The sequence below is a fragment of the Pagrus pagrus genome, assembly GCF_965226575.1.
Source record: "Pagrus pagrus genome assembly, chromosome: 17".
Classification (NCBI taxonomy): Eukaryota; Metazoa; Chordata; class Actinopteri; order Spariformes; family Sparidae; genus Pagrus; species Pagrus pagrus.
In genome coordinates this window covers 2891235-2909060 of record NC_140201.1, presented here as the reverse complement: position 1 = coordinate 2909060, position 17826 = coordinate 2891235, and the positions used below count along the sequence as shown (strand labels likewise).

Here is a 17826-nt window from a genome sequence, read left to right as displayed (position 1 = left end):
TACTTTCTGATCTTATCTTAGTGTCAGTTGATGTGCTTGCTATATTTTGTTTAGTTTTATTATGTATTTTAAATTTTCTATTATTTTTAAAGGTGTAATCGATGAGAAAAGGCCGTAAATTGAAGGTTGCTTCAAAACTATAGAGGGCAGCTGTAACTAAAACTGTGGCCATATTTTACATACTGCCCCTTTATTTGATGTTAAATCTTGTGTTCTGTGTTTCATAAAGCTTCAAGTTCAATGTTTCCATTAAACAAAGGACAAAAAAGTTTAAGTTGAATTTAACTTTTGTTTTAATTCTGAGTATTTTTGTCAAATCCTATAAAAACCTTTTTTATTTTGACGTCTTGTCCACAGTTGTTGTTTTTGTCAATAAAAGAAAGCAAAGTAAAAATTAAAGTTTGAAAATGTTTTTAAAAAACTCTCATCTAGAATATTTTTCCATCGACTACTGATGAAAATACTTCTTGAACATGCTAAATTTCCCTGAATCCATCACTTGAATCTGAAGATGTTTCCCATTAATCACAGGATAGTTTTAAGTTTTTTATTTTCATTTTATTATTTTATGCATTTTTTATTCAAGACAAAGCGACTTTATTCAAAATAAAGAACAACAGGAGGAGGAATGAGCCGAGCAGAGGAAGAAAAACAAAATCAAGTCAAAGTGAAACAACGTTCAAGTACTGTTTTTATTATTTTCCAAACACCCACCAGTTCCAACATTCATCTTCTGATACAGAGCAGTTGTCCACATCTGTATTTATTGCTCCAGCTGTTATCATGTTGTTTTGTTTCTGCCACTAGAAGCTTATCATGAGGATCGTAAAAGTTCGTCAGAGCCGGCCGAGCGAGGCCGATTCTGTCTCACACCGTTGGCACTCAACCGTCAAGTAATAGTACAAATATCTAAAAAGAAAATAAAAATAAAAACTCAAGTGTCCAAAAAACAAATCTGCTAAAATATAATGTTCCCCAGGAAACAATATGGGAGCAAAGAAAATATATATAATACTTGTAATCATCCATACATTATCAGAATAAACTGTAATCTCCAAAAACACTGGGAAAAACAATAAGCAAAGTGGAATTTTTAGTTCATTTTAATGGGGAATACCTTCAGTTTAATGATTTAAATTGTTCTTCCTGCGTCCAACATCAGTATTAAACACTCAGAAACTATAATATATCATACACACGTATCATATATCATCATTAAACAGTGAAACTAAGTTCAGGGGAAAAAAGAAGAGAGGGAAGTCAAACACCTCATGATTTTCTTGTGTGTTAAAGATGACATTATAGGTCAAATTTCTGGGGTTAAGTTGAGACTTTATAATTAATCTGCTGCTGGCCGCAGTAACAACACTAATGAACCTTTAAACTGCGCGGTATTCCCCTTTAAGGCCTCCAGGAGGTGCTAACACACCGTCGAGCACTTGAGGTTCCAGTCAGGACCGGAGGAGACGCAGGAGAGGACAATCAGAGGAGGTCGTGTGTGAAATGTTTGCTCTGCTGTAACAGCAGCAGTCATCAAAGTTTAGATCCCGTTTTACAGTTTAATAAAAGGTTTGAGTCCACACGGACATCAGTGTTGATTCAAAGAGGGAGAGACACTGAGGTCTGGTGTTTACATGATGCTTTGTGTGGAGGAACTGAGGCCACGGAGTCAGATCCCTGGACCGCTTCATGAAATAGTTGAACTGTGAAGGTCAACACGGGGGTGAATACGAAGCTGGAACAATCGGCTGGTTAGCTTAGCTTAGCATAAAGACTGGAAACAGGGGGAAACAGCTAGCCTGACTGTCTAAACTCACAGTGAGGGTTTAATTTCAGCGTCACGGTCGTTGCCATCTTTGTATTTTGAGAACTGAAGTGACCATATTTAGGATAGTTGAGTAGAGAGTCGCGTCATCTGTGTTTACTACATTTCTTTTACAGCACTGATGGCTGCTGGAGCCTGTTAATAGTTCCCAAACAGGAGCTGCTAACAGGAGCAGCCCAGTGCTGGAAATTAATCGATCAATAACAATCAAAATCGCTCACTTAGAACTTCCTGGAACTGTCCGAAGTCTCCGTGAATCGCTTGATGATCGCCATTTTGAACTTCAGTTGTCGCGACTCTCTACACAGCGGCTCTGGACACGCCGTGGTGACGACAGTTTGACTCGAGCCGTCACCCTAAAACCTTTCACCATGCAGACTTAGACCGGCTTTAAGCGATAAGGCAGCAACGTTCTCGAGTAAGAAAACTAAATATTCTAAGGCAGTTAAAGTCGACGACTGCAGCAGGTTTTGATTCAACACACGCAACGTTTAATAAGCCAGGTGAAGTCGATGCTGCAGTGAAATTAAGGCGTCTGGTGCCCTCAAAAGGTGCAACGTGAAGCCACTTTAAACAGTATTTCTATCAGTCTTCACTGGACCACAGCAGAGTTTCAATCAATGTCCTTTTAACCGAGATCTCAACTTTCAATTTCAATGTTTGTTTTTCTATTTTTGGAGAAAAGCTTCGTTCCAGGCTTTCACTCGTCTTCATCAGCAGATAATCTGACAGACTCAGCTCTGGAGCCAATCAACAGCACTTTTAGATCTTGGCACAACAAGCATGCTGCATGCTGACGGTGATGAGATCAACTCCTTAGATACTGAAAATTGGTATCGAATGACGAGACATTTTTCAATACTCGACAGTAACAAGACAGTTCGGTTGGAGCCATAAAAGTATCGGAGTTCGATACCCAGCCCTCCACTCGTCTCTGTGACAGTCCGTTAGTTTGATACCAGCATGTTATCGTCTCAAAATGAATGTTGAATTGATTTATTGATGATAAAATCTCCAACACTTTATTTTAGACGGTAGTTAAGAGTTTTCAGTTTCAGCCAACGACAGCAGAGCCTGAGCGTTCGGGACGTGTTGTGTCGTCCAGAGAGAAAAAGAGCAGCGCGACTGCAGAGAAAAGACTTTAGCGAAGATTCAATAACAATGAAATGTTTTATTACGTCCAAATTTAAATTTAAAGGGACAGTTTACCCCAAAATGAAAAATACACATTTCCCTCTCCCGCTGTTTATTCATCAGGATTGTTTTGGTGCGAGTTGCAGAGTCGAGATGTCGACCTTTCTCTTTAATGTCTCTTTCCAGATATCATGACCTTGTTCCTCAACATAATGCAGCATAGAGGCTAGCTAACTAAGCTAGCTAACAGTACAGCTCAGCCAAGGAGGACGGCATTAATGTTTACATCCCGCGCAGCAGCTGCAGGACTTCTTCTGTGCAGTGATCCCACACGGTGGCTGTAGTTCAGTAGAAAGAAAATAGTTCCGACATGAAACTTTGCACCACGACGTCTGCGGATTATCTTGAGAAACCGGGTTGTGATTTCTGGAGAGCGAGAGACATTACGTTTTCAAATGTACTTTTTTGCGTAATGTACTAGAGCGTCATGCGGTTTCATGATATTCGAGAGAAGGCAGCTGATATTCTCCAGATCTCTGCAATTCACACCCAAACTATCTAGATGGATAAACAGCACAACAGGAAAGAAAATATGTTCTCTTGATTTTGGGGTGAACTGTCCCTTTAAACCGCAGCCTGTGTGTTTGTATGTGTTCGTATGTTTGTATTTCCTCTCGACTGCAAAACAAAGGTCAGTTAAGCTCGACTGAAGCTCTAAAATTTGCCAGTTCTGCTGAGTCATCTGTATCTTTCCAGTGGTTGGATAAAGTCTGGTTACAGTCGCCGCTTTTATTTTTTTTTTTAGCAACAACACTCAAAATCCCGGAGTAAACACGACCGCTGAACTCCAGATGAACCTCAGAGCTGCAGGGAGTGTTGCTCACCAACTGGGTCATGTTGTCACGTCTGTGTCTTTTAGTTTTGCTGGAGGAGTTTGTTGTTTTTTTGGTGGCTAACGTCATTAATGTTGCATCGGTTTTTTTTCCTGATGCAAGAAAGATTGAAACTTTTCTGTCTCAGCTGTGACTGTAGTCCTCTCTGTTGCTCCACCGGCCTCCTCCCACAGTTTAAACCCCGTTTCCTGGTTAATGAGGAGTGTTGTTCACATGTGTTAGTCAGATTATATCGACACGTATCTATGATGAAAATAAAGCCCGTCTGTTCCAACACCACACCCACGTTGGGTCTCTACGGCTGAAGGCACTGTTTCAACATGTGTCTAACTCGTCCACCTTCACGCCCTCCCCCCCTCCTCCCAGTACTCCCACCCTCTCTTCCCGTCCACCTCCTCTTCCTCCCGTGGCGTCTATAGCAGGACGCAGCGCTTCTTGGGTTTGTTGTCTGGAGGCTCCAGAGCGGCCAGGATGGCCTCGTCAAACACGTTCTTCAGTCCTCTCTGAGGAAGAGGCACAAAGAGAAAACAAGTCGTGAGTTTCCATCCTCAGTCGGTTTGTTTGCTCAGTTAAAGAAACAAAAACAAACTGAGCAGAAACACCAGAAATAATCAGAGAGTAGAGTCACACTGCCGCTGATCGTCACATGCCTCCGTGACGAGATGATAAAATTAAGTATAAAAAGGAGCAGATGTGTCAGGAGGAGTGTATGTAGCTGTGCCAGTCCTGGTTGCAGAGGCTTTGTGTCAAGTACAATTATAACTCTTAACCCTACAGCTGTGGTTCCACCCGGAGAACCCAGCAACTACAAGCCTCCTTCAGCATGTTGTTTTCTGCATTTAACCACGTCAGAAGACCCCCGAAGACGAGGCAAAGCTTTTTATATATCCAACTATCGTGTGCGACAACAGCCTGGTAACCTTTTAACGGAAAAGTCTATTGTATGTTTGTAATCAAAGTAAACGTTCGGCTACAATGTTTTACTTTTCCAAAAGAAAACAGCTGCAACAGATCACAACACATCCTGTCGTCAACTCGAGTAACGTCTCATATTTTGGGTAAACAACATAAAATATTTAGTTTCTTTCCTTCAGTTTGGGCTGGTGGACCCCTGAATCGCATATTTCCAACACTGCCCGGCCAATCGCAGCCTCTGGCCAGTGGATCGATGCATCTCTAGGCATTTTGGGGCAATTTCAAATTTCGTCCAGTCAATAAACAGAAACCAGAGTCCAATCCAACAACGGCTCAAAACCAAAATATATATTAAATTCACTGCGATGTCAGCAAATCCTCAAAAGAGTCTGAAAAAACAAAAACATCCTGCTTACATAGTTTGTGTTCGTGCGTTCATTCCTCACATGTGCTGAGCTAATTTTAGTAAACGGAGTCATTTTTCAGAATCCTTTTCCAAATTAATAAAAGAAGAAGAATCCAGGTCACTTCCTGTTTATCCGACACTGAGCGAAGCAAAATGTGAGATATGACTGTTTAATCAGGGTCCTCTGGTGTCCTTACTCAGCCACATCTGGACGTGTAAAAACAAGCCTCCCAAATCCGACTTATCTGCTAATTTATGTCACAAAAGTGTAATAATTTCTAGTGACAGCATCAGTGTTGAAGCACATTTCTTTTGTTCCTCGCTATAAAACCTGGGACTTCCTCCTCTCTGCGTACCTGCGTCAGAGCTGAACACTCCACATATTTGACGGCCTTGAGCTCCCGGGCCAGTTTCTCTCCGCTCTCGCAGGTCAGGGCTCGCTGTTTGTTCTTGGCCAGTTTCTCCAGAGTGTTGGTGTCGTCTCTCAGATCCACCTGAGTCCCGACCAGCAGGAAGGGCGTCCGCGGGCAGTGGTGCGTGATCTCCGGCACCCACTGTGAAGAAGCACAGCCAGAGAAGAGTGAGGAGTGTGGGACAAACACCTGATCAGCTTAAAGTCACAGTTAAATCCACTTTTGTTGAATACAAATGAGTCGTACATGTTCGATGCATGTTTTCACATTTGTTTGAGGAGGATCACTCTTTTTTTTTTACCCGTTTGACCCCTTTATATGTCAGTAATACTTAAATAAATCCTCCAAAATCTTGGAAATTGAGTGTTGAGTACAGGAAAGTTTCCATTGTGATGTTTATTTTAAGTTTAGGGGAAAGAAACTGCAAAGATCTCTTAAATCTGGGACCCCAACTAAAGATTTTATTCTATTTTTTCATTGTTGATTAATCTGTAGATTATTTTCCTAATAAATTCATTCGTCGTTGGTCTATTTAATTTTAGAAAATGGTAAAAATTGTTGATCAGTGTTTCCCAAAGCCCAAGATGACCCAAAGATCTCCAGTTTACGGTCACAGAGGAGGAAAGAAACCAGAAAGTATTCACATTTAAGAAGCTGGAATCAGAGAATGTTGGCTTTTATATATTAAACCAAAGCCAAACAAAACTCAACCTCGAGCTGGAAACCCTGAACTCACCTTCTCTCTGACGTTCTCAAAAGAAGAAGGCGATACCACAGAGAAACAGACGAGGAAGACGTCGGTCTGAGGGTAGCTGAGGGGTCGCAGTCTGTCGTAGTCCTCCTGACCTGCAGGGGGAGACACGCACAAACATTATCTACACAATGTAAAAAGGTAAAGATAAAATAAAGCCAGTCGTCCTCTGAAAGTCGACACGCAGGACGCTGTAAAGTACTCTGCAGCTTGATGTTTGTAGTTCCTGGAGCAGCTGCAACTACAAACATTAATCTGCAGAGTACTTTACAGACTACATGCAGACTATTTTTACCTGCTGTGTCAAACAGTCCCAGAGTGTACGGCTCCCCGCCGATCATCACTGTCACTGCATAGTTATCAAAAACCTGAGAGAGGGGTGAGGAGAGAGGGGTGAGGAGGGGAGGCAGAGAGGGAGCACAGAGGAAGGTGAAAATAGGAAGTTAAAAAAACGTCAGAAGGACAAATGATCTCACACATTCTTTAAAACAAAACAGGAAGTATTAAAACTCATCTTTACGAGGCCGGTGAGTGTCCAACAGAGAGACACGCTCACGTTCTGTCCTGAACAGCAACCTTAAAACTAATCCTGCCACCGAACGGCCCTTTGAAGAAGTGACAACCAGACAGAAACGTCTTCAGTTTCCAATCAGTGTCTAAAAATGTCCCCGCTGACAAAGTCTGAAAGTCATACCAGAGCAAAATAAAAGGTTTCACATCATCTCAGCCCTCCCAGTGATTTGAGGACGATGTTTTCTCTCGCTGAGCAGAGGGAGTGGGCACTTCTTTAGTACGCAGTTTAGTTAAATTTGGCTCTCAGGGTCAAAACTGAGGCCACGTTTCTTTTTTTTCCCCCTCACCCTGCACATGTCAGAGGTCGGAGGGCTAAAACAAGAAAGGACATGAAGTGTTGGAGAAGCTGGTTGTTAAGTTCAACAGCACACAAAGACTCTGACGCACGGCAGTAATCTGCTTACAGCAATGTTTTGATTGCACATTTACAAAACGTCTCAGACATTTCACGTCTGTGCACATTTCATAAGCAATTTCATTAACAGCCGACAGCCTGACGCAGCTCTTAACAAAGTGAGACCCAAAAAACAAGACTTTCCACGGCCTACAGGAGGGAGAAGTCGTCCTGCCAGAGGTTTCTTTTCCTTCAGATGTTTCACTGTTTGTGCCGTTAAACTCTTAGTGAGGTCAATGCTCTTTAAATGAGTAGGGCTCCTAATTAGTCATCATATTACATCATCTGATCACAGCGAGCAGAGGGACGCTGCGCCTAACAAGACAATTAAGGGAATGTGACATCCTAGAAACATTTAGCATCTTAACAACAGAAGAGGCGTTTTGGTCACCATCAAGCTTCAGTTTTGGTCCTCCGAGGGAAAAAGGTTCGGCCGATCCTGTCACACAAGACGGAGAGACTGACTAGAAATATAGACCTCGACCTAAACCTTCAACTGACCTCGACTCAAACTTTTCAGATCTTAAATATTTCACTAAAAAGCTTCAAATTAGGAAATGTTTCACATCAAATCTTTGGTAGCCTTGTAATCATTTCTTTTTACTGGCTTCAGCCAGATGTTTAAAGTCGACACAACTTGGAGCAGTTAACTTGTCTAATGAACACCTGGTCGAGACTTTCGGAGGCGATATTGATCAAACAAGATATTCACACGTCCATCCTGCTCAGCATCACAGTCAATTCATTTCACTGTCGTCTGTTCCCTCTGGACCTTCTTCAAGAGTGTTTCAGGAACTGAAGAGACTCGCTCTCTTGCTAATTATCTTGTGTGGTCTGACATTTGTAAACTGTGATTTTGTTGTTCTGTTCTTTAAATGCGATATCCATTTCCTGTCTGTCCGTCCTGGTAGAGGGATCCCTCCTCTGTGGCTCTTCCTGAGGTTTCTTCCATCTTTTTCTTTCCTGTTAAAAGGTTGTTTTCTTTCAATGAGGTTAGTTTTTCCTCACTCAAATCGGGGACAGAGGATGTCGTTCACTGTACAGAAGAAAAGGCTGAATGCCTGCACACAGTCAGCACTGAGTTTACGTCTGCTAGGCTCTGTTATCGCCGAATGAGCTACAACAACAGCTGACAATCGATTAATAGTTTCATTTTTCAAGCCAAAAATGTCAAACAGTTGTTTGTTTCAGCTTTTTAAATGTGAGGTTGCTGTTTTTCTTTGTCATTTCTTACAGTAAATGAGGAGACGTCACTTTGAGCTCTGGGAAAGTGTGATGAGCATTTTCTGGCATGTTATATGTAATAGCTGTGTGGATCTCATCCACCCGTGTTGCCATGTCTGTTGACATTTCTCAGTTACTACGTTGGGCCGATGACACATCGTCGTGATCCTGCCAACAGAGCTCTGATTATATGATCGGTTTCAAACCAACAACATCTCTGAACGAGTCAGAGACGTGGGCAGCGAGTCAGAGGTCTGGAGCCAGGATACTTCTTCAGGTCTGTGTAGGTGTAGTCCGATCACGTTTTATTGACAGCACTGTCTCGTAGCAACTGTCAAACTCCCAACTCTTGTTGCTTTACTGTTATATAATATAATTTGTAGGTGGAGGGAGGTGGCATAACCTTTCTCCAGCAAGAAACAAGTGCAGAGAGTTTTGTTTTGTTGCCGTTCAGGTGAACACACGCTCTCTGGTTCACTCCTCCCTCCTGTTTCATCACTCTCGTACCTTCAGGCTTGTACAACAACAAGCAGCGAGGCCCCGACATGCCTGCTAACTCCGCTCTGTGACTGTGGCAGCGAGCTGAAGCAGGGCGTGTTTTATAGTCGCTGTGCCTGCTTGAATACACAGCACGGCTTCGACACGTCGTGCGGTCTGCCGTAGCCTGCAGACACGGTTTGGTTTTTTAATGAAGCTCCGTATGCACAGACAGGTTTCCAGATAAACTGGAGGATGTAGCCTGTAGCAGAGGAAGCTACAGCAAGTAGCACAAACATGGACTCAAGCTGGGTTTACTCCTGCGTCTGTTTGCTCTATATTAAAACAGGCAGGCTCACAGCAGGTGACTGGAAGTGCTCGTCGTATGATCCCTCCTGCTGGATTACTTTCATGGTACTGACTGAAATGTGTCTGTGGCACCGGGAATCAAACCTTCAAATGTTAAAAGCAGCCATCAAATCTGTGCTCAGTTTGATAAAAATGAGAGACTTAACAGGATCTTATTATTTTACGACCTTTTCTGAGCCCAGTTGGCTCCATGCTGGTGTCGGTGACGTGTGTTGATCATCTGTGTGATTCATGACACAATTCAAGCGGGATCAATAAATTATTTGTCTCTATTCATTCACTACCAGGCAAAGGTTTTATGAAATAAGGTCCCATGGGGTCCACAGGAAGAGGCGTGGCTTCTGCTCTATCTAGATACCCTGAATGAGATCCTTTATTGATGAGAAGAGGGTTCACTCGTAGAGGAAAAACTGAACTGATAACACTGCCAAAGATCCTTGATGAATTTACTTGTGAGGAGGGTTTACTCGGGACAGATTTGAGAAACTGAACTTTGTAACAAACCGACTTTCTATCTTTTGTTTATTGTTGAAATCACTGAAGGTATTTTGTTGAACTCTGTAGTTTCTATTTTTGGGAAATATATTATTTGAACTTGTCCAACAATAATCTGCAAATAGCACCAGGATTAAGTAAAGCTGTTGTTTTATAATACAACAACACCCTAACTGTGGGGGAGAGGCTGCTTCACTGTTTCTAACTGTAGTTTATCAGCAAAAAAGTCAATTTACTGTATCAAATTTGTGTTGTTTGGTTTTTCTATAACTGAGAGACAGAAAACAGTTGAGGATGTCACACACACACACACACACACACACACACACACACACACACACACACACACACACACAGGAAGTCATACTCGTCAATTCAAGTTGAGATTGAAACACAGTGTGATACGCTGAGGCAGAGTGGAGGGCGAGCCACGGAGACAGACTGAAATACTTCAATAAAACACAAACCACACACACACACACACACACACACACACACACACACACACACACACACACACACACACACACACACACACACACACACACACACACACACACACACACACACACACAGACACACAGAGGAAAGCATATGCAGGTTTGTGAGGATAATGTGTTTGGACAGAGCTCAGACTGCAGAAGCTGCTGGAAACAGACTGATCACAGCACAGTGGTTACTGTGGAGAAGAGCTGTGGCTGCATGGAGAAGTGGTCAGTTACTGCTTGTGTCATTCAGCATTACAATAAATTTACCAATCTGCATAACTGATTTACATCCTGCTCAGTCATTGTGCGTCACATGCTGCATTATGATGTATAATATTGAGCCTGAACTGACCCGTCTAACACAGACACTCCAGATAAAAAGTTACAGATGTGACATTAAACTGAGGCGACGTGTGTCTTGAGAGATTACTTCCTGCAGGAGACTTCCCCTCTCCTGATTTCTTATTGTGGTGATTTTCAGCTGACTGACAGGAAAATGCTCGACACACAACACAATAAAGATGAAACAGGAAGTTGGTGCATGTTTGCTGTTATACATCGCACCCTGCAGAAGCTGCGTTTCATACTGAAAGTCACGACGAGAGCGAGTGTGAATGAAACTGCGGCAGGGTTAAACGAGCGAGGCATGATCAAAGCCTTGTGACGGGACTCACAAGTACAGCAGGTGATGAATCTACACCAACACAGACAAGAAACAATGGCTCTCGCCCAGAGTTTATGTCTGTGGCTGTATGACATGTACACGACCGGCAGATGAAAATAACAATAGACAAAATGTCCAGGGCGAAATATGACAAATTTAAAGTTGTTTGTGGATCTGCTCGTCACTCGTAAACACTAAAATATCCCCAACTACTTCTGAGTATAACGAACAGAAATTTGTTCACCCTCCGAGATATTATTGCTCCTTTAAATATTTCTCATTGTGTAGAGTTGTGTAGTCTGTCGTCCTAAAACCCAGAAATCATTGCGCAACTCAAAGTCTGTGAGTTTTTAAAAAATGGTTTCAGTTAAATGTGTGAAATAAGGCGTGTGGTGACCACAGGCTGAAGATATTTACATGTTTTGTTCTACGACATCATTAAATGTCCCACAGTTTAAATTATAAAGCTCGTATGTGTGTTACAAACGGTTAGCGGTTGCTAGCAAGTGTCTAAATGAGACTACAGAGGTTGTCATGGAGATTAAACGTCATCACAGCAAACACGGAGACTCATCTACTCACTAGTCCGTCTTTACAGGCCGACAAACTATTCTGACTCTGACTTTACAACTTGTTTATAGAAAACCTGGATAGTAATTGTGTCGTAAGACGCTCAGTGGTGGTGACTTTAGGTCTTGTGACCGTGATGTCGTCTGTTTGTAGCCGAACATTAGCTTTTTGCTGCTAGAGACTTAATTTATGCTTCGAAAATCACAAAAGTGGTGTTGATCTGTGAAGATTATCTTGATGAACAAGTCGTGTCAGTATCATAAACTTTTCTGCAATAATCCAAACTGCAGTTCATAAATCCCACAGGCTTTTTGTCGAGGGAACCAGGGCGACACTCACTTCGGTGTTAGCTACAAAAACACGTCATCGTAATAAATATCTACGCATGATGAAAAAGGGAGATAGGTCTGATAATTTCATAGTAAATGGTTAATATCGTGGCGGGGGGGAGGGAGGTGTGAGCGACGGATAGTCAGACAGGAAGAGGATGATAGAGCTGAGTCAGCACTGTTGGTTCTGCAACGCTCTGATCAAACTGTGCTGACGAGTGACGGACGGACAGAGAGAGTACCGATAGAAAACAGTAGAGAATTACTCATCAAACTGCAGTCAGCAGTCAGCGAGGCTGCCCATCAATTAGGCTTTTTTAAAGGTATGTCCAGCAGGACAGTCCTGCCAGTCAACCGTCAGTCAGCTGTTTCCTGACTGTCACAAACCCCCCAAAAAAAGTCAAGAGTGTGCAGGATCATTAAGGAGTTGAGCTGACGGTCTGCATCACATTTTATATCACACTGCAGAACCTGGGAGGAAACTTCCACACCGTGCTGCTTCAGCATGACACAACGCTCTGAAACACTGACTGATCACACAGGAAGTGCAGGAGACGGAGTCCAGAGAGGCTCCGACAGTCTAACCTGCAGGTACAAGACAATAAGCAACAACACACATACAGTATACATCTGGTCCACACACACACACACACACACACACACACACAGGGCTGCACTCCGAATAATCCACCCAAACAGCGAGCAGCAGATACTTTGAGTCTTCGTCATCACCAACAAACAAACAAACAAACAAACAACAACTTCTGTTTTTCAAACTGCTGGACTCGTTTCAGAAACATGTCAGTGAGAATGGGATCAATCTTCTCATTCAGCTTTTTGCAACACCTTCTCTTTGAGAGCTAAATTCAACTTTATTACACAATTTAGTTTTTGTGTTTTTGAGCAATCACTCCGATCAACGTCAACAGCGTCATGTTTACTATAAACAGGTTGTAACTAAGAACAGCTCAAACAGACCATCATTTTATTTGAAGGTAAGGTGACAGATCGCTGCTCATGTAAACTACTCCGTCTTTTCATGTCGCTTTAATCCAAACAAACTATAAACAAACAAGTGTCACTTCCTGTGTGACAGGACGGAGAAAGTGTTTGTGTTGTCAGTTACTCACCGTGGGGACGTATTCAGAGGGAAACTTGTTGGTGGTGTACGAGATGAGGAGGCAAGTTTTACCCACAGCACCATCACCCACCACCACACACTTTATAGTCTGCATCTGAGGAGGAGGAGGAGGAGGAGGAGGAGGCGGAGGGTGAAGGTGAGGGAGATGGAGAAAGTCGTTGGTTATCGACAGGATCACTGAAACACCTTCACATTTTTAATCTTTGGGTCGAAGTGCCGACCGGAAAGGGACCAGCTCCATGTTAGTGGAAACGCCCCGACAAAGATGCTTCAGGTTTTTTAAAAGTAAATATCAAAACATGTGAAGACTTGTTGACGTGTTGTTTGTTTGACAAGTGTGATAAGTAATTTTTTTTGTATTTTCTGACATCTTTAAAGGGGCACCGTGTAGTTTTTCATGTTTACAATATTAACGAGGTAATAAAGAAAACTGACAGGATAAACAAGCTGCTCTCAGAGGAAAATAAGGTCCCCCGAACACTGTTTGAAGCTAGAAAAAGGTGGCAGGGTCCGCCAGTATGAAATTGTGTTGTCCTTTAAGGTCAGTTTGTTTATTTAGTTTGTTCAGGTAAAAAAATCAGTCAAAGTGCACCTTTAAGCACTGAACAATAGATTTATAAATCAAGAAGATAACTTTCAGATGAACTGATAATGAAAATAAAACACTGAAGTACATATAAATAATGTTAAAGATAATAACTCTCCTTATAACTCTAATAATAACTAATAACTCTCCATCCTGCAGCCTTCAGCCTGCAGCCTGTATCCATCAGGTGACAGGTCGAGCGTCGGTGAGCTGACACAGTGGCAGCTGTGTGAGGCAGTGTGTTTACTACACACTGTGCTGGAGATCCTGTGACCATCCAGACGCTGAGCAGCTCACATACCCAGGCTGCCACTTCATTAAGAGGAACAATGGCAGAAGGGCTACGGGCTGCCACTTCATCACTGCCTCTTTGTTTGGGCCTTTTGGCCGCAGCAGCTGAACTCTGCTGAGTCAGGCACAAGTTCGCTGGTCATCTGCAGAGGACCATGACACCAGTTATGTCTCCGTAATTCATTCCTCAGGAGATATTCACATGCAGATCATTCTGGAAAAATGGAGCGTCGAGAAGCAACAACGTCTTTTCAAAGCTCCACTGTTTCTCGTACACACTGATATCTGCATCCAGTTGATCCTGTTTTGACACCAGCAGCCTTCAGAGATGAAGCAGCTGATTATTTTCATGAATGGGTCAGTTTATATTTAACTCTGTGAGGTTTCATCTTTTATAGAAGCGTCTATGATCTCCAGAGGATTACTGCTGAAGAGATCAACTGATCTGTCTAAAGACAGCAAATATGATCATCCTTCCAAGTCATTCAACGAGAGAAGATGACTCATATTTGCCACGTTCAGCTTCTCAAATGTGAGGATTTACAGCTCTTCTCTAATTATTATTTTTATCTCTGAGTTTTGGACTGTTGCTCAGACAAAACAAGAATATGTGAAGATGTCAAATTGGGCTCTGTGGACTCGGATTCTGGCATTTTATACACTATACGATAGGAGCAACTCATTTTGATAATTGATTAATGGGTTTGAGAAATCTAGAAGAAAAACATTTCTGATTTCAGCTTCTTAAACGTGAATATTTCTGGTTTCTTTCCTCCTCTATGACTGTAAACTGAATATGTTTGGAGATTGGAGAAGACATTTAAGGACGTCATCTTTAGTTCTGAGTAACATAAATCAACAGATTGATTGTCGTCGTGTCTCATAATGTGGGTAACCTTCTTGTGTTTAGACCCACAATGTCGTGTCTGTACGTTTACCACAACAGGAAGAAGATTTCTGATCACAACAAAACAGCTGCGGACTTGAAACTTTGACTCACGTTCATCTTACAAGTTACAAAAACGAAATATTGAAATGTGACTTGAACTTGACTCGTCTGAGACTCGACTTCCTAAAAACTTGACCCTACTTGAGCGTTGGTGAACAAAGTCTAGTACAGTCAAGTATCAAGTTTAAGGAAGATTGACGAGCTGTGGTTTTAACACCGATGATTGATAGACTCATCTAAACACAGCGTCTGTCATGTTGTTGGATATAACGGTCAATAACACATCTAGTTGTGCGATTTAATTAGTCAAACGACAGAATTCAGAATTAATCTGCAACTGTTTTACTCATGTCAGTAATTTTTCGAGCGACACATTTCATTTGACTTTCATTGAGATGTGAACATGAGCAGGCTGTGAAAACTAATTTCCCTCTTGTGACAAGACTATTTATTTAAAATTATATTAAGCTTTGAATTACATAAAACAGCAATTAATGTTTAAGAAGCTGTAACCAGGGGATGTTAGTGAGTAATCAATACTAAGTCGATTAACCATTTCAGCTCTAATTAATTCTCACCTACAACCAAAAGCATTCAAAGCATTCATTAATGAAACCGGAAAGAAATGAAAGCAAACGTAACGTCACAATAAGCTTCTTCATAACGATACTAAGAACACAACACCTTGCTGTTAAACTAAAAAATGAATTAACAGATTAATCGATATACACAAAAGTCGTGTCTCTGTTTTCTTGATAAATTAATGTGCAAAAATGTTAGTCATCATTTTCCCCAGTTCCCCAAAACACAGACTGTTTGGACAATGAAGTAAGTGTCTTAAATTTTGGCTCGGTGGACTCACCAGCGCAGGACAATAATTAGCAGATTTATTTTAATAATTTAAATATTCTTTAGTTACAGTCTTAATTTTAAAGTGTGTAATGAATGTATATGGAGGCACACATTTCTCCTGTAAGACATGAACATGTGCAGGCTGTGAAGACAAATTTCCCTCATGTGACCAGACCACCTGTTTAAAACTCAAAGATATTCACATCACAACGATATAAAGCAAATAAAAACAGCAAATCAATATGTTCAAGAAGCTGTAACCAGAGGATACTAGTGTTCAATCAATTATCAATCCACTACTCATCCCAGCCTGAAGCTATTCTTACATACAGCCCAAAAAATTCAAAGTATTCATTCTGTAAACAGAAAGTAAATCTTCATAATGTGAAATGAGAGCAAACCACTGGCCTTTAGGTCGCTTAATCATCCTAAAACAAACATGAAATCAACTATCAAAGTTGTAATAAATCAACTTTCTGTCAGGGTAAACAAGATAACATCATTCCTTAAATAAACTACCAGTTAACTCACCACAGAAGGGATTAATGTGACTCTACTAAGTTTTTGAGCTACAAATTATATTATATTCATACTGTTTTAGTCACTTCCGCATAGAAAACTGTGGTGAAAACCTTGCTACAACCCATTTACAGTCTTTATCACGGCCCAGCTCGTTAGTTAGTTTGTTTAAACGGAGCTAAAGTTATGAAAGGATGATGTTGTAACCTGTTGACAGCATTTACAAGCAGCTAAAGCTCCATGCTGAAAAGTTTAGGCTACTCCTGCGAGGCTAGCTAACGTTAGCTACGTTGAGTCGGTAGCTAGCATGAAGTTACATCCGCCAGACCCCCACCCACAACAAAAATGCCTGTTTTAAACAAGTTTAAAACGAATACAACGACCAAACAACACTTTTTCAGAGCTAGATGCGTATTCACCGAGAGATAAACTGAGTCACGGAGCTGCTCTGGTTAGCTAACACAGCCACACCGGTAAAACTTTAGCAGAGATTTCAGAGCCGAGCTAGCAAAGTTAGCTAAAGGAAATCGTTTGTTTTGACAGCTGCCGGTTAGCATAGCTAGCCGTCAGCCGGCTAACAGTCACATCTTTTACAATGAGAAGAGTCGATCTAAGGTAAAACGCTGTTTCCGTGCTGGTATTTCGGTATTAATCGGCAGTAAATCGAGGTTAAACACAGTGACAGAGAGACTACCTTGTCTGTTCTCAGCCGCTGGAGTGTTGGTAATGTTGTGCTGCGTTCAGGTGCTTCCCGTAAACCCCACCTTCATCCACTGCGGAAGTCGGAAATATGACGTGTGGTGTGTTCATGTTCCTCTAGATGTATTGTTGTAAATGTATGCGATAATTTAGTGATTTCCGGTTTCCGAACTTTTCTCAACTCAAACAACAAATATTTTCTTATTTATTTTTTAAAACGTTTTACAAGAACTCAGACTTTATGTTTATGCTATTAGATCTTACAGTCAGATTATTTTAACCATCACACAACTGTTTATGTCTTTTTTAAAATTATTTTGCCTGTTTAAATGCATATTGCAAACATTTTGACAAATGTATCTTTTTCTTTTAAATGTCAACCTCAGCTCATATGTCTATAATTCACTGTGTATATTACAGACAGCTAAAACTGTTGTACACTTAACGTGTCGTTTTTTTCATCCCACTGTCATTACAGAATAAAATCATGCATGCCATGTTATCAGGCTTTCATTCTGTGTCCCTGGATGAGCTTTTGTAATTTTATTTAACTATTTTCCACTAGATAGGGCAATTTACATTTGTCTCGTGTCCTATAGAGGGCTTTGCCTCATAATAAGACTAAAAAACAGTGGCATCATGTAAATAAACTGGTATTTAAAGGGTTAAAATCCTGAAAATGAATGAATATTTGGTCGTTATTATCAGGACGGATGTTGGTTGAAAAATGTAACCCAGTTAAAGTTGAAATGATATTAATATATAGTATTTTTTTGGCAGTTTTTGACATGGATATATAATATAATGTAATATAATATAATATAATATAATATAATAACAAATCCCTGTATATTTTATGTTGTATCCAC

At 41.2% G+C, this 17826-nt stretch overlaps 1 protein-coding gene across 1 annotated transcript; it reads right to left on the bottom strand.

Moving 5' to 3' along the window:
• Window positions 1–673: 673 nt before the first annotated feature.
• On the bottom strand, window positions 674–17044 carry LOC311272264 (cell division control protein 42 homolog). Its single transcript, XM_084378576.1, has 6 exons — window positions 16953–17044; window positions 13051–13155; window positions 6633–6705; window positions 6323–6432; window positions 5530–5727; window positions 674–4355 (listed from the first exon to the last, which is right to left on the bottom strand). The coding sequence occupies exons 2-6, from the start codon at window positions 13153–13155 to the stop codon at window positions 4266–4268; spliced, it is 576 nt and encodes a 191-aa protein (XP_084234702.1). The 5' UTR covers window positions 16953–17044; the 3' UTR covers window positions 674–4265.
• Between the last annotated feature and the right edge of the window lie 782 nt (window positions 17045–17826).

Excerpts from the sequence above, each read along its gene's own strand:
- LOC311272264 (XM_084378576.1), bottom strand. The coding sequence starts at position 13,155 with ATGCAGACTATAAAGTGTGTGGTGGTGGGTGATGGTGCTGTGGGTAAA. Across the intron at positions 6,433-6,632 it reads GGGACTGTTTGACACAGCAG|GTCAGGAGGACTACGACAGA; the intron begins GTAAAAATAGTC and ends CTCCCCCTGCAG. Across the intron at positions 5,728-6,322 it reads TTGAGAACGTCAGAGAGAAG|TGGGTGCCGGAGATCACGCA; the intron begins GTGAGTTCAGGG and ends GCTTCTTCACAG.